This window comes from Triticum aestivum, chromosome 7B, assembly GCF_018294505.1.
Source record: "Triticum aestivum cultivar Chinese Spring chromosome 7B, IWGSC CS RefSeq v2.1, whole genome shotgun sequence".
In the NCBI taxonomy this organism is placed as follows: domain Eukaryota; kingdom Viridiplantae; phylum Streptophyta; class Magnoliopsida; order Poales; family Poaceae; genus Triticum; species Triticum aestivum.
The window spans coordinates 719,303,443-719,319,835 of NC_057813.1; the positions used below are offsets into that span (position 1 = coordinate 719,303,443).

The following is a 16,393-nucleotide window of genomic DNA, read 5'->3' on the forward strand; positions in this document are numbered from 1 at the left end:
AAATCGACGAATTGTTGTGCGAATCCTCACCTGAGAGGCTGAGATCCACGAGTAGGGTGCGAACCCAGATCTAGATCGGGATTCGAAGCCCATTCCACTGTAGTATCTGGTAGCTAGCAACGGAGATGATGCATAGCTATGTACTAAGAGTAATTGCGAATGTTAATTAAGCATAATCTCTTGTCTTACATACGCTGCAAGACTATCTCTGTGTCAGGAAGAAGAAGGTCATCGGTCGTCTCGGATAAGCCTGGATATGGGAGAAAACAGCAGCATGAAACTCCAGTTGCTTGACGCTATTACAAACAATTTTGGAGAGGAGCATAAAGTTGGCAGTGGCACGTATGGGGATGTTTACAAGGTATGACTACTTCTCAAATTAATGATATCACCGCTGGCTACAAGCTCGGTCGTGTATGCTAACAGATGATTTTAATAGGTGGTGCTTGATAATGGGGCCTATATTGCTCTGAAGAAGCTTCATCAATTACAAGGATTTGATGATAACCAATTTCAAAGTGAATTCCGTAACCTTGTCAAGGTCTCTCACAAAAACATTGTACGCATAACTGGCTACTGCCTCGATTGTCGGAGTAAAGGCCTGTTCGTCAATCCACCGATCCGAGAAATACGAGAATCTACGCAGCGTCTCTTTCTCCACTCCCTATTTTCAACTGAAGCTCGGGCCGCTCCGGGAGCGGAGTCGTGCGGAGCGGCGAGACTCCGAACAGGCCTTAAATACATGGAGCACAAGGGGGAACTTGTTTTTGCTCAAATAATGGAGAGAGTTTTCCGCGTCGAGTATATGCATGGCGGGAGCCTCGATAAACATATTGCAGGTATATATGGTTTAGTAGTTTCACATGTCTAACAAATATGACCATTGTTTCCTTCATATTGCAGATGAATCTTGTGAACTTGATTGGCCCATATGTTACAAAATCATTAAAGGGACGTGCGAAGGGTTAAATCACCTTCACACCAAGCAGGAAAAGCCCATTTTCCATCTGGATTTAAAGCCTTCTAACATATTGCTGGATGAGAACATGACGCCCAAAATTTCAGATCTTGGTTTGTCCATACTTGTTTCTTCGACAAAAACACACAAAACAGAGATACTCAAAGGCACACAGTAAGCTAGTGCATGTTTTTACCCGCAAAAAAAAACTAGTGCATGTTTTAAGCCAGTGATTTATTCTAATATTGCTTTAAATAGGTTTTTTTTTTCATTGTATTACACTGACTGTATCTATTATGCTTATGACATCATGCAGAGGGTACATGCCGCCAGAATACAGAGATGGTGGCTTGGTATCCAACAAGTTTGACGTGTTCAGTTTGGGCATCATAATTATAAAAACAGTGGCTGGCAATATGGGCTACTTCCGCTATTCTGAAATGTCTCCCAAAGATTTTATTGAGTTTGTAAGAAAAAAAATCAATATTTATCTATACCATGAATACATATGGGTCTTTCCACATTGAAAGTTTATTTATTTTGCATGCATTTGCTGCCTTTCTAGGGTAGCTTATATTCCAATTTCACATGTAGGTAAGTGAAAATTGGATGAAGAGGTGGCAGGCAATGCCGGGTTACTATTCATCACACGAAATAGACATCCTAACAGTGATTACATGTATTGAGACTGCTTTAAGATGTGTGGAGACCGACCAAGAAAAGAGACCCTGCATAGAGGATATTGTCCATGAACTGGATGAACTAGATGCTGAGATTAAGAGAATAAGGTTACTAGCTCCTGATCCTATGCAGATTCTCTTGAGTAATCAAGGACCTGGCATGGATTTTCCAAAAATTTCTAGGCTATGTATGGCCCATAACTTGGCCCAATATAAGCGCATCCTGGATTTTAAATTCAGTTTGATTGAAGCAATTACAAACGGGTTTTCAGATGATCAGAAAATTGGGAGTGATTGGTATGGAGATGTTTACAGGGTATGCATGACCAATTATTATATTTCCTATCTCTAGTTGGCAAATTAATAATACCACCGTTGGCATAATCTGGCCTGATCATGCTAACTAGCGGTTTTAACAGGCATTGTATAACGGGGAAGAGATTGTTGTGAAGAAGCTTCATTCCTTGGAGGGACTTGATGACAAAGAATTTGAGAATGAAATGCATATCCTTACCAAGGTCCATCACAAAAATGTTAGTCGGTTAATTGGCTACTGCTACAAAACATGCCTTATAAATGTTGAGCACAATGAGGAACATGCTTCCTCAGTGGCAACAGAGCGAGTCCTATGCTTTGAATATACAAAAAGTGGAAGCCTTGATAAACATATTGCAGGTAAAATCATTATGACCGACAATTGGCTCTATATGAACTAGTTTGCAGGCCAAATATAAATGGATTCGCAGGCATATGCCACCTTTCCTCATTTTCTTGCCTTTTAATTATTTGCAGACGAACCTTGCCGACTTGATTGGTCCACACTTTACAAAATTATTAAAGGGACTTGTGAGGGCTTAAATCACCTTCTCAGTGCACAGCAAAAACCTATTCTCCATCTAGACTTGACACCTGCTAACATTTTTCTGGTTAATGGCAAGACACCTAAAATTATAGGTTTTGGTTTGTGGAGACTTATTGATTCGGCAAAAATGCATCAAACAGAGATCTTCAAAGAAACACAGTAAGTTGATGGATCATATTGTAAGACGTTAATTCTTGTAAATCTTTTAAACAAAATGTCCTTGTTCTCAGTGCACTAACTGTATATATATTTGTGATCCTTATGATATCATGCAGCGGGTACATGCCACCGGAATATGTCGACACTGGCTTTATATCAAACAAGTTTGACGTGTTCAGTTTGGGCGCCATAATTATAAAGCTGATGGCCGGAAATATGGGCTACTCTCGTTGTTTCGAAATGTCTCACAAAGAGTTTATTCAACATGTAAGAATAAACTCGTTATATGCCATTTTACATACTTATTTATTTTTGCACGCAACCTTTGTAATATCATTCTAGGGGACTTCATGTTCCAATTTGTATGCAGGTTAGTGACAATTGGACGAAAAGGTTGCATGCAATGCCAGGATACTCACCATACGAAATAGGCATCCTACGAGTGAGTACATGTGTTGAGATTGCATTAAGATGTGTGGACAACGACCGAGAGAAAAGGCCATGTATAGAAGACATTGTTCATAAACTGGGGGAACTAGAAGCTAGGATTAAGACAATAATGTTACTACCTCATGATCATAGGCGGGGTCTCTTGACTAACCTGGGCCCTGTCCCGTACTTTCGAAAACATATCAGGCTATATATGTCCCACAACTTGGCCCAAGATGGAGCAGTTACAGGGTATAAATCTAATCGGCTTAGGCTTGATTCTCAGTCAGGCTCCACTAGTACTACTCATGGACGTAAGTCAGAAGACCCAAGTCTCCAGGTACGTAATCTATCAATATCCAAACTGAAATCTTGTATTGACAGCATGCTCCTATGGAGACCAGTGCAGCTTATAATTAATATCTTACTTCGTACTAATTTATTAGATTCTGAATTGTTTAGAACTTCATAGGTGCTATTACTAGTTCATGATAATCATGGTAGATGAACATTCAGAAGACCTTACCCATTTGTTTTAGGCACTCTCCATGTTCATTCTAGTAGTGAAGGGCCCTGCCTGCTGTTGTTGGCCCAGAGGCCGACTGAGCCCTGTGATCTGCAGAAATGTACCATCAATTAGGCAAAACACATTGAGGGCCTCTTTGATTCAAAGGATTTTCATAGGATTTGGAGGATTAGAATCCTTATGAATTTTTCCTAAGTTGGTCCTTTGATTTGTAGGATTGAATCCTATAGTAATTTTTCCTAAGGAATCATTTGTATTACATTCCATAGGAAATCTAGAATCCACTCCAAACCCTTGGAAAAATCGTCCTTTTTCCTGTGATGCAATCAAACAAACTCAAATCATGTAGGATTCAGAAGGGCGGATGTTCTAATCCTGTGTTTTTCCCATTGCTCCGCTTTTACAATCCAGTTTGCTAATATGCCGCTCAACAAATAGATCCTGATTATATGCAATCAACAGAACACAAGTTTGGCTTGTTTTCCATTACCTCCATCATCCCATTAAGTTGAAATAAAACTGAGTAATAAGTGTCTCTTTTCTTATTTTACCTCGGGTACGAACATGGAGCGCATGGATAGTTTTATACAAGTAGTGGGCATGTTTTCAGAAGAAAAAAAAATCATCACCCATATATTCTTTGTGAATGGAGATATTGAATTTAACCTAAAAGTGCTAATAAAAATTGTATAAATGCCACCCCTCAATAACCAAGGAGCTCTTTATGCAGACCGGATGCATTCCACACCATATGTCATTACAGCATTTGAAAGACATCACAAACAATTTCTCTGATGATCGAATAATTGGTAGAGGTGGGTTTTCTGTGGTATATAAGGTAAGGTTAAATCATATATGTTTTCATTTCCTCAACTATAAACCGCATCTATGTTAATGATAAGAGACTTTAAACAGGGAATACAACCAAGTGAGGAAATGGTTGCAGTGAAGAAGTTTGTGCAACCAACGAGCTCACAGGAGGAATTCGAGAACGAGCTTAAACTCCTTATGGAACTGAAGCACCCAAATATAGTGCAACTTGCAGGCTACTGCTATGAAACGCGGAAACTACATATGTTTCATGAAGGAGAATACATTTTTGCTGAGGACACTCAAACTTTGCTCTGTTTAGAATGTCTGCCTAATGGAAGTCTTGAGAACTATATTTCAGGTATGATGTTTATATGTGAAAAAACGTTTGTTTCTCTACTTCTAATCTTTCCTTGAGATATCAGTTTTCATATTCTAATCATAGTTCCCAAAGACCTTCTGGATAAAATTTTGAAAGATAAAGGACAACAAACAATAAAATTTTGAAGTCCTTCTGGATAAAATCTTATGAAAGATATAATGGCAACATTGGTATAATGCTCTTATTTTCTTTAAAACGCAGATGCATCTTCTAGACTTCATTGGTGCACACGCTACAAAATAATTGAGGGGATTTGTTGTGGTCTACAATACCTTCATGAGCAATCTAAAGATCCCATTCTTCATTTGGACCTAAAACCCGCGAACATATTGCTTGATAAAAATATGTTACCAAAAATTACAGACTTTGGTCTGTCAAGACTGTTTGATCAAAGCCAAACTATTCATACTGCACGTACTTGTGGAACACTGTAAGCAAACCTCCTATTAATGATTCATTGCTTTTTAGTAATCAGTGGAATGTGGTTTTCTTACCCTGATCTTAACACTTTATAATCACCAAACAATGTTATGATGCAGAGGTTACATGGCACGAGAATTTCTACAAGGTATAATCACACCTATGTCAGACATATTCAGTTTGGGTGTAATAATTTTGGAGGTAATAACGGGTCACAAGGGGTACCCAGATGATATTAGAACATCTTCCAAGATCTTCATCGAGCCCGTAAGACATATCAGATTGAACTTTCAAGATGGGGAGGCCCCTTTTCACAAGACCATGCCACGTTTTACCATTGTATAGTAATATAATCCCTATATGTGTTAAATTTCACAGGAACTTCAAAAATGGAGAAATGTGCTGCAAAATGAACCAGGGTATAGATCAATCGAAAAGGATTGCCAACAAATAAAAAGATGCATTCAGATAGGCCTAATCTGCGTGAATCATGACCGGACCAAAAGGCCTACAATGAAGAAAATTATCGATATGCTTCAAGGCTTGGAAAGTATGAATTGGCACATTAGCAACGAGGTAACACTTGTAGCCAACGTATGACAACATAAGGGCATATAATTTATTTAGCTTCCCTCTTTCCTATCTATATATATAACCTAGTCGCTAGGACTAAGCTATGTGCATACCTTGTATGACACTTAACTTGGTTCCTTTTGAATCGAAATTTCTTGAGTCTAGTGTAACTAGGGTGTGCTCAATAAGTTGCACTTCCTTGTTTGCATCTTAACTTTTGAAGCAAAAGATAGGATGTTTGGCTATAACTAATTACCGGACATGTTTAAAGTGTTTTTGTGGTATTCACCTTCTATGACCAGGAATACATAAGAATCGTTTCAGTACAATAACTGCACTTATAAAATATTTTGTGAACTGAAACTAACAAATGGCATGTATACCTTCAGTCTGCATCAATTGAATCATGTGTTGCCCCTCAACTATTGACCACCAATATCCTAAAATGGCTCTCGAAAATTTGTCATTTTGCACTCAAAACGTTGGTCACTGATATCTCATAAAATGTCAAGTCAACTCTGAAATTTTTTTTACTGACATCGTTTAAATATAATTGTGTTGGAATGTATAAATCTCGTAGAGAATAAATTACTAGCCAAACTTGCATTTTGTTGAAAGCAACACCTTTAGACAACCAGAGAGCTGTATAAATCAAGCAACACTTAACCAGCAGTCTGGTCCGTTCCAGTTATCAAGCCATGACATCCAGCCGGAGGTTTAGCTCAGCGAAGGAGGTCTTCACATATCCGCTGCTTCTACCGTCTTCCTGGTATGCCACTTTACAGAGTGTCAGGCTGTGTTTAACAATTCTATAATGTAAGTGAGAGACGAATATCTAATTTAAATTGTCTTTAGTTATTCGTTCGACAGGGCTTTGGATCTCCGTTCATGCTACATTGCAATTGGCGCTTATGTTTGACAGCCGGCTATCCAAGCTATCAATTTGTTCTAGCTAGTGCATATCACATATCTGAATTTTTTGCTGGTTCCTGGAGACATATGCAGTACTACCTACGGACATGGTTGCGACATAAGGGTGGAAGGCATCAAAGTCTTTGGGAGCTGGTGTAACTCAATTATCAGCACCTGTTAATTAGGCCGAGAGTCGGAATAAGAAATCAGTAGGCAAGGGGAACAAGAAATCTGTTGCCGGAGCTGTACATAATAGCGGTTAATCCAATACCTTTGGACTTTGGTATATGCATAGTCTGTAAGTAACAAACATTTATCTCGCTGCACCGGATCAAAACCCCCATCTGCTACGTCACCTAGATGTTCTAGCCCATCAGACCTGAACCTGGGTCGCCGTCGTGTGGGCGCCGGTGTTGTTGTGCGTGATCATGGCAGATTTTATTTTTGGACGGGCTGTCACTGCTCGCTACTCTTTTGAGAACGTCTGTAACATTGATCTTGTTGAAGCCTGGGCGGTATGGCATGCTGTACTTTCTGCGAAAGATTCAGGATTTGACAGGGTCATCTTAGCTTCAGACTGTCTTTCTTCTTTCAAGGGCTGGCAAATGTATACGAGCAGAGAGGGTTTGAGCTCTCATCACTCATGTTCTACCAGTACAGTTTTATTTTGGCATAAAAATGCTCCTGACTATATTTAGTTAAATAGCCGGGAACATCGGTTCGTTCGTAATGGACTTGTAGGCTGTAGCACCTGAAGAAATTGAACCATACACGGACAAGAAAGGCCTCTGATATAACCTTAAATTTCTTCAAACATTGGTTGTCAGGCAAAAAAAGGCATTGGTTTACAATTAATTTTAGATCCTCTGGTTTGGTTTTGGTGCCTCGCCTTCTGAACATGACAGCGGCAGTAGCTGTCCTTGGCATTTGCAGAAACGGCGTCGCCGGCGAGCAGTGCAGCCCACCCACCCAGGATTTTGGTTAGCATTTGCCCAGGCTAAGATGGCAGGTCGCAAAATTTATGCACATTTTTTTTATGGCTTGAAGATTTGATAGCTTAGCATACACTTTGAAGAGGTATTTCATTTTTCACCCGGATAGGCAAAACCTAGAGACAGCTTTAGGCCGCGTTCGGACCAGAGGACAGCGAAACGAAGGAATGAAAAAAAGTACAGGAAGTGAATATGGGTGAACAGTGCAAACCATAGGTCTCCAACAGCGCGTTTCCTTTGGTCTGAGCAGATGTTATTTTTCCCGTAAAAAGTACAGGTCAACGGCGCTTTCCCATGGAATGGGCAGAGCTGAGTCCTGCGAAGCGAACAGGCTTACGTTAAAATATTCCTGTGAAAACTGGGCCTGCAGAATTCCTGTGAGATTCCCGTGCGCCGAACGCAGCCTTACTTCTTCCCTTTTGAGTAATATAAAATCCATCCTTTGTCGAAAATAAAGATTTACTTCTTCCCAGCTTTTCATCATTACAGCAAAAGGTAACAAACACCAGGGGAAATAGCATCCCACTCCGATCTACTAAAATCTGCAGGCAATGACGACACTCGCTAATGATGGTGCAGAAGAGATCCTGCGTCTTGCTGGGCCAAAGAAGCCTCCGTTGCTGCAGGAAAATCAATACATGAAAGATAACGTCAGTCAATTGGATGTTCCAAAGAGCCCACCAAACCACTGTAATCCCAAACCAAAGATAATCAATGCTCCCAGTCGGCTCAGATTTAAGCCAACTCCAACCCAATACCTCCCGAACAAAAAGAGCAGACAAAGATAGCAATGGGACAGCAAAACAAATTGCAATCTGTAGGCCAATGTCTATGAAGTATTTGCTGGCTTGTAACAATTCTATTCTATCATCGACAACCTGCCATGTTACAATCCAGATCTTCAAAGGAATTTTTAGCTTCCAGAGTTCGACCAAATATTGGGGTTTGGACTCCCAGATGGGAAAGCTAACGATACATAGATTTTGTGGTATAAGTTGCTACTAATGAGCTCCCACTACAGCTTCACTTCTTTCAAGAGTTGGCAACGATACATAGATTTTGTGGTATAAGTTTTGTACATATAGAGATGCATGTTTTTTGAATTTTCAGACTCGGGTTCTTTCATTAGCTCCAATAATAGCACACAAAGAGAAATAATCCTCTTACAGGTTGAAGCAAGACATGATTAAAAAGGAAGAACAAGGAACGGATGCAGTGGACACACATAGATTAATTGTTCGTTTTTCTCTCTAATAAAGGTGTGAAGCCATGAATAGTAACCAAAACAGCCACTACAGAAGCATTATACATCAACGAATAAACTTCTCCCAGCTACACTGAACTACCGAAGATTATTCAATATTAGTACAAGATGGGAAAAAGATTGGTTTACTCACTGTTATAAGAGGCACCTAAGACGGTGATCACCTTACCAAAGCGCTCCGAGGTGTCCTGTGCCCACTCACAGACCCCTGGTAAGATTTCGCCAAGGTCAGTATTCCACTCGGAACAATCACCCGCCCATACTTTGTCTGTAATCCTTGGTTCTATTATCAGCTGCTCAAGAACAGAAGCATTTCTCAAGATACAGCATGCCAGCTCAATCTGAGCCTTATAACATCGAAAACCGCTCATGAAGGCCGTCTTGGGATGATCATGGCGGCGCATACCCGCCACCTCACCGCTGGAGAAACTACTGGATATCGCACAGAGCATCTGCATTGGAAGCTTGCAATCATTGGTCAAACTAATAAAAATACAGTTTTTTTCATGAAGGTCTTTATATTAATCTTTTTAAATAAGTAAAATTGCACTCACATGCAAGTGCAACATCCAAACAATTGGCCAGTTGAAGAACTCCGTTATCACCATTTGGGTCGTTAGAGTTGACAATTAATTGACAAGTCATATGCCTCAAATGCAAAAACATTCCCTGTTGTCTTGTTGGCAGCTTCTGCAACTGAAACATGACCCAAACGAATAAGATGACGCTGACAGTAACACCAACTTTGAAGAACTATGAGGTGAACAAAAAAAAAAAAGACCAGCTAACCTGTGCATATTTTGATATGAAAGCTTGCAGATGTAATGTCTTCACTGGCAAAATGCTTGGAACTGCAGTGAATGCATGTGCCAGTGCTTTAGTGCCATTAAACTTCATTGTTGCCTTCTCTAGTTTCGAGCAACCATGAAGGACTATAGGGATCACTCGCCCTTTGTACTCAAAATGAGAAAGATCAGTAGCATGAAACTCAACCATCTGGATGTCCATTCCGGCAATCAGCAAATGTTGAAGTTTATCGAGTTTGTGTGGTACGATTAAGTTGTCCACACCATAGCACCCGATGATCTCTAAGTCCTCAAGTCCTGAACATTTTGCTAGCAAGCCTGGAAAATCTCCTAATATCTTAACAAATTCCAGAACAAGCCTTCTGAGTATTGTAAAGCCAGATATTACTGAGTTTGGCTTTATAGAAACACTGGCGAGAAATAAGGACTGCACAAATGAGCAACCTTGTGAATCTAAGGCCTCGAGAGGGAAGTGGTGAAATTCTAATGGGAGATAATTTTTCTTCAGATTAAAATCTATTATATTTTCCATTGACGAAGCGGCAAACTGAATCCACCTGTCAAGATCATCAGCGTACTCTTTGTGCATGCCACATGTGATGCTGAACTTATTGATTCCAATCCACTATGCTGCTGAATAACCAAATTTACAGCCTCAATGAAATTTGCTCTTTTTATGGGGGCACTATGCTGATCAGCGGTGTAAAATTTTGAATCATCGGGGCCATGAAAACATAGATCGCAGTGGAATGTCCAGAGCATTCTCCAACTTCTTGAAACAATACTCGTCCGCACAGCCTCTTTCAGTGGCAGCAGTGAGATTATAACCGGCTGAACCTCCTGCGACACGAGAGGACCTGAATTTTTAGAGGGGTTGCATTTTGTCTAAAAGTAACAGGTTGACTTAAATGAGCTCAGAGTGCATGTATTTTGAAGGAGAAAATACGAGCAGATGCAAACTGCAACCCTTTTGCTGTAGAGGGGTTTAGTTTAACTGCAACTAAAAAAATGAAGGTTCAGATATCTGAATGAGAAATCTGAGCAGGTGCAAGCTGCAGTTTTTTCACTGTAGTTTCACCAATTAAGCAAGGTACCCTAAACATTGAGCCTCAATTCAAAAGAAAGAGTTGAAGCCCGCAGCAGCAAATCCCGCAAAACAGCAGTCTTTTTTGTCCCAGAGTTCCAGATCCGTGGTCCGTCTAAGGGGGGAAATTGAGGAAGTAATAACGGAATGGAAGTTACCGCCGGAAGGTCCTCCATCCGGAAGGACGGCCCGTCGGCGACGCCGTGGTGGTGCTCCGACCTGCTCCGCTTGGCCGCCGCCGCCGCCTCTTCCATGGGCTGCTGCAGGGAGGGAGGAACCCTAGGTTAATAGAGAAAAGGAGGGCACTCCGCAGATCGATCCATCCACCAGGAAAACCTTGGAGAGAGGATGCTCACCTGTCGATCTAGAGAAGGGGGAGGAGGAGCTGCTTCGTCTTCCCGGCTCCGGCCATCTCTGCTCTGCTGCTCCTCTCCGACCAGAAGGGGAGCGAGTTCACTTCGACTTTTTTTTTACACAAGAGCAAATGCAATGGGAAGTGGAGGTGCGGTAACTCTGTGCTTTCGGTTTACGGCATCTAGCAGATCCCTTAAAATCTCACCGCAAAAATGGTTCACGGGACATCACAAAGAACATATTTTTTTACATTTTCATATTATGATATTTGTTATGCAAATATCTTTTATGTCAGATATAGAGCCCACTTGTCAGTAATTAAAAGTGACACAAAACACCTTGAAAACAAAATATACTTTACAATAGGGTTCATACTCGTCTGTGTCGCCTATGGCGCCGGCATCGTCCGCAGGCAGGCGCGGCGTGCTTGAGCAGGACCGCCTCGAAAAGACCCTGGAGGCCGAGCAGTGACCCGTCGAGCGGGCCCTCGAAGCACATCGCCTCTGCCTTCGTCTCGTGCACAGCACGCAGCGCGGAAGCCGCCGCACCTCGCCATGGGCGGTGGCTTTGGTGGTGGTGCGACCAAGGAACCTGACTGCCTCGTCCACCCTCCGGACGACCTCGTCTTCCCACTCCACCATGTCTTTGATGGTGTCGTCGGTGATGTGCCAAATGACGCTCTCTGCTCCATGGCGACGCATGACCGGCCGAGAGAGGAGCAATGGTGAAGTGGCGGCTAGCTTAGTGGCAGCGAAGGCGCAGAACGAAAGCGGTTGGGGCTGAAATTTCACACCTGCCAAGAATAGAGGACACTGTAAAAAGAGGGAGAAATGCTCACAAGACCTGGTCGGGACAATTTTTTGTCCTAATAATGTGAAACAACGATTATTTTGCGGGACGAGCTAATCTACATGATCTGCTAGAGATGCTCTTAGTCGGTTTAGAGCATCTCTAGCGGATGCCGCTAATTTATCCTGCGACAATCATTCTCACATGACGCCACATATGCCTAGCCAATAATTACTCCATCGCTCGGTGACGGAGTAAAAAATCTCCATTCTTCTTTCTGCCTTCTTGGCCTCTCCTCCTCCCCCATCCCCACCGCTGGCGGCCCTTCCTCTCCCCCGTTGTTCCCTTCCACCCAATGGCCGGACCCCACGGGCGCCGATCCACAACGTGGATTCACGCCGCCACGAGAGTCGTGCGTCCTCAAGCGGCACCTCCTCAAGCCGCCGACGCCACGACATTGTAACCTCATCGGGCCCCCTCGCTAGCTTCCCCGAACTCCCCAAACCGCAGCAGCCGCAAACAAAGTACTTGGGCATCCGGCGGCGGGGTTGGGGATGTGGGTGGCAGAGATCACAGACCGCGACACCCAGAAGCGCCATTGGCTCTTATCCTTCCACACGACCAAACTCGTCGCCCTCGAGTACGACTGGTGGCATGTCCAGTAGCACGGCTTCAAGGCACGTCTCAACTTCCCTTGGGGGACGGTGCCCTCGAGCTCGAGCCGCCGTCACCGGGGGTGGTGAGTGAGGCAGTGGCCGGGAAAACCCGAGAGGCGAGTGATGGGGTTATGTACCTAGGGTAGGGTCATGGACCTGCTCCAAGTAACTTACCCTAGGACATCCCTAGAAGAGGTCGCCTTCCAGTCGACCAACGAGGATTCACTCGACTGGCCTGAAGGACTCGACCACGAAGACTCACTCGACCACCAGGAGGTCAAGAGGCACTCTGCACCGCAACGGCCTGTAATTAAGTAGACTTTATGATAGTAAAGGCACTTTATGTGGGGCGTTACCAGTAACGCCCCAGACTTAACTCACCTTAAACCCTCTCCTACGTGGGCTGGCTGGGGTCCTGGCGCACTCTATATAAGCCACCCCCCTCCACAGGCAGAAGGGTTCGGCACCTTGTAATCCATACATTCATAATCCACTCGACCGCCTCCGGGCTCCGAGACGTAGGGCTGTTACTTCTTCCGAGAAGGGCCTGAACTCGTACATCCTTTGTGCTTACAACCTCTCCATAGCTAGGACCTTGCCTCTCCATACCTACCCCCACTCTACTGTCAGGCTTAGAACCACGACAGTTGGCGCCCACCGTGGGGCAGGTGTTTTAGCGATTTTGTGGAGAAGTTGCGATTCTTCCGAGTACTTTCATCATGGTGTCTGCTGGAATTTTGGTCGAGGGTCAAGAGATCCGTCTCGGCGCTCTCACCTTCATCGCCGACGACTCCGCATGGCTCCAGGAGGCTCCACTCGACGTAGATGCGCTCCCCGTCCGCGGTGCGACGCATTTTCGCGCATGTGTCCGCGGCGTTCTGCTGCGGCAACCATCGACCCAGTATCGGTCGGCTCCTCCATCTTCCACCCTCCCGGTCTCCCGCCAGCGCAAGCGCTCAGGCCGGTCGAGGCTTCAGCGATGGGTGAGTCACGCGGTGGCTCGCCAGTCGACCACTACACAAGTTGCGGCAATCGAGCCCAACGAATCTCTCTACGGCTTGTTCGATCAGTCGACTGGCTCCGGAGAGACTGCATCCGAGTGCGGAAGCAGTGATCCAGCGGCGGAAATCTTGATGGTCGACGGGCCCCACAGCCCTCCTGGCTTCGCCCGCGGTGGTGGAGCAGGCGACGGCGGCGACCCTGCACGAGGCTACGAAGAGTACCAGCCCGAGCCACTCGACTCTCTGCAAAGAGAAGAGCTTCGCCGCAGGAACGAGGATCCCCTGCGTATTCCCATCGCAGGAGAAACCCCCGAGGCTCGTGCCTTGGAGGAGGCGCGTCTGGCCAATTTGGCCGAGCGCACTCGACTGGAGAACCTTCAGCGAGCACTCGACGAGCGCGCGCGGCAACGAGTTCCCGACACCAGTCGACGTCAACTCTTCCCGCCGACTCAGGTATATCGAACCCCAATTTAGAATTTAGCAGCTGCGACCCGTATAGCAGAGTCCATTCAGCCTTCGCAGTCAGAGGCTGGCAGAGGTTTGCTGCAGATCAGGGATCTGCTCCGGGCAGCAGGAGATCAGAATTCAGCCGTGTCTCAGTCGCGCAACAGAATTCACAGTCGATCTGTCACTGTGAATACGGTTCAGTCGGCTCACAGCCCCAGATCGCCTCCGCGGCGCGAAGGGCGTGAGAATCGGCGAGATCAATATGGCGACAGACTCGACCGAGATGATAGGCGTCGAGTGCCCTATTCCCCTCCGAGGGGTGGGTCTTACGCTCCTCGGCAGCCAGATGATAGGCGTCAGTACAGTACAGGGCGTAGGGTTCCAGTTGACCATAGAGAGCCAGGCTTCGACGCGCGATCCATTATCGTGCAAGGGTTGGTCGACCGGAACAGAGCCCATCGAGGCGCACTCGACAGAGATGTGCCCACGAGCAGTCGAGTACATGTTTCTGGTCCTGAATGTTTCAGCAGAGCTATCAAAGCCGCGGTTATCCCCCCCAATTTCAGGTTGGCAACAGGAGTCAGCAAGTTCACTGGTGAGTCTAAGCCTGAAACTTGGCTTGAAGACTACCGAGTGGCAGTTCAGATCGGTGGTGGGAACGACGAGGTGGCCATGAAGCATTTGCCCCTCATGTTGGAAGGTTCTGCCAGGGCATGGTTGACTCAATTACCTCCTAGCAGCATTTACACTTGGGAAGATCTGCCCCGAGTGTTCGTCAGAACGTTTGAAGGGACTTGCAAGCGACCAGCGGGATTGACAGAGTTGCAAGTCTGTGTGCAGAAAACCAATGAGACTCTAAGAGAGTATATTCAGAGGTGGATCACTTTGCACCACACTGTGGAAAATGTCTCTGACCATCAGGCAGTATGCGCCTTCAAAGATGGTGTCAAGAACAGAGAACTGAGTTTGAAATTTGGTCGAACCGGTGACATGACCTTGAGTCGGATGATGGAGATTGCTACCAAGTACGCCAACGGCGAAGAAGAAGACCGACTCCGAAGCGGCAAGCACAAGCCGAGTCAGTCGGAAAAAGGAAACACCAGTCGGAAACAGAAGCGGAAGGCTGAACCGGCGGCTCCTGGAGAGGCTCTGGCCGTGACTCAAGGAAAGTCTAAGGGGAAACCAAAAGGATCCTGGAACCCCAAGAAGGTGAAGGATAAAGAAGGGAACGACGTGATGGATATGCCGTGCCACATCCACACGAAGAAAGATGAAGAGGGGAATATCATTTACCCAAAGCACACCACTCGCCAATGTCGACTCCTGATCCAGCAGTTTCAGGGAAAACAGTCTAAGGACAAGGAGAAGGAGTCGGACAAGGCCGAAGACAAAGAGGACAGTGAGGGAGGATATCCGCATATCAACTCCACTCTGATGATCTTCGCAGATGTGGAAAGCAGAAGTCGACTGAAAGTGATTAACCGAGAGGTTAACATGGTTGCCCCAGCAAAGGCAAATTATCTGAAGTGGTCTCAAACACCCATCACATTCGACCAATCTGATCACCCGACTCATATTGCCACCCCTGGGAGGCAAGCTTTGGTGGTCGATCCAGTTGTCGAAGGCACTCGACTGACAAAGGTGCTGATGGACGGTGGAAGTGGGCTGAATCTGTTATATGCAGACACATTGAAAGGTATGGGCATTCCGATGTCCCGACTGAGCACTAGTAACATGAGCTTCCATGGAGTTATACCAGGGAAGAAGGCCGAGTCACTCGGCCAGATAGCTTTGGACGTAGTGTTTGGCGATTCAAAGCATTTCCGCAAAGAAAAGTTGACGTTTGAGGTCGTGGATTTTCAAAGTGCATATCATGCCATTTTGGGGAGACCAGCCTATGCACGGTTCATGGCTCGACCATGTTACGTGTACCTCAAATTGAAGATGCCCGGTCCCAAAGGTGTGATCACTGTCACCGGCGATAGGAAAAAGGCGGAGGAGTGCTTTCAGAAGGGCTCCAAGATTGCCGATTCCCAAGTGACAGCGGTCGAGTTCGAAGAATACAAGCAAAACGCAGATCCGAGTGACTTGCTGCGATCCAAGAAGCCCGCCACAGAATCTGCATTCCAGTCGTCCGGTGAGACGAAGCATGTTCACATTCACCCGACCGACCCCGAAGCAGCTCCGACCCGCATCTCCACAACACTCGACCCAAAATAGGAAGAAGCGCTCATCCAGTTCCTCCGTGAGAACTGGGACATTTTTGCATGGAAGCCCGCTGACATGCCA

At 45.1% G+C, this 16,393-nt stretch overlaps 2 protein-coding genes across 3 annotated transcripts in view; one reads left to right on the top strand and one right to left on the bottom strand.

Annotated features, from left to right (window-relative positions):
* LOC123155737 (uncharacterized) overlaps positions 1-8,506 on the top strand; it is a 9,309-nt gene extending 803 nt beyond the window's left edge. The window contains exons 2-18 of one of the 2 annotated variants that reach the window (XM_044573881.1): positions 218-361; positions 440-839; positions 904-1,132; positions 1,275-1,425; positions 1,553-1,954; positions 2,058-2,313; positions 2,431-2,659; positions 2,776-2,926; positions 3,030-3,428; positions 4,345-4,452; positions 4,530-4,785; positions 5,008-5,236; positions 5,346-5,493; positions 5,605-5,824; positions 6,669-6,704; positions 7,147-7,226; positions 8,252-8,506. In XM_044573881.1, the coding sequence (XP_044429816.1) occupies positions 257-361; positions 440-839; positions 904-1,132; positions 1,275-1,425; positions 1,553-1,954; positions 2,058-2,313; positions 2,431-2,659; positions 2,776-2,926; positions 3,030-3,428; positions 4,345-4,452; positions 4,530-4,785; positions 5,008-5,236; positions 5,346-5,493; positions 5,605-5,824; positions 6,669-6,704; positions 7,147-7,226; positions 8,252-8,491 (3,639 nt within the window). In that variant the 5' untranslated portion in view covers positions 218-256 and the 3' untranslated portion in view covers positions 8,492-8,506. Of the gene's footprint in view, positions 1-217; positions 362-439; positions 840-903; positions 1,133-1,274; positions 1,426-1,552; positions 1,955-2,057; positions 2,314-2,430; positions 2,660-2,775; positions 2,927-3,029; positions 3,429-4,344; positions 4,453-4,529; positions 4,786-5,007; positions 5,237-5,345; positions 5,494-5,604; positions 5,825-6,487; positions 6,569-6,654; positions 7,254-8,251 lie in introns of those variants that run through there. The other variant, XM_044573880.1, reaches the window with a different exon arrangement.
* Positions 7,715-11,117, bottom strand: LOC123155738 (putative F-box/LRR-repeat protein At5g54820; the record flags this gene model as incomplete). The annotated part of the gene is given in 6 exon segments (XM_044573882.1): positions 7,715-8,323; positions 9,101-9,419; positions 9,522-9,663; positions 9,757-10,394; positions 10,397-10,613; positions 11,016-11,117. Coding segments are annotated over 5 exon segments (1,122 nt in total), but the record flags the coding sequence as incomplete, so codon positions are not given.
* Between the last annotated feature and the right edge of the window lie 5,276 nt (positions 11,118-16,393).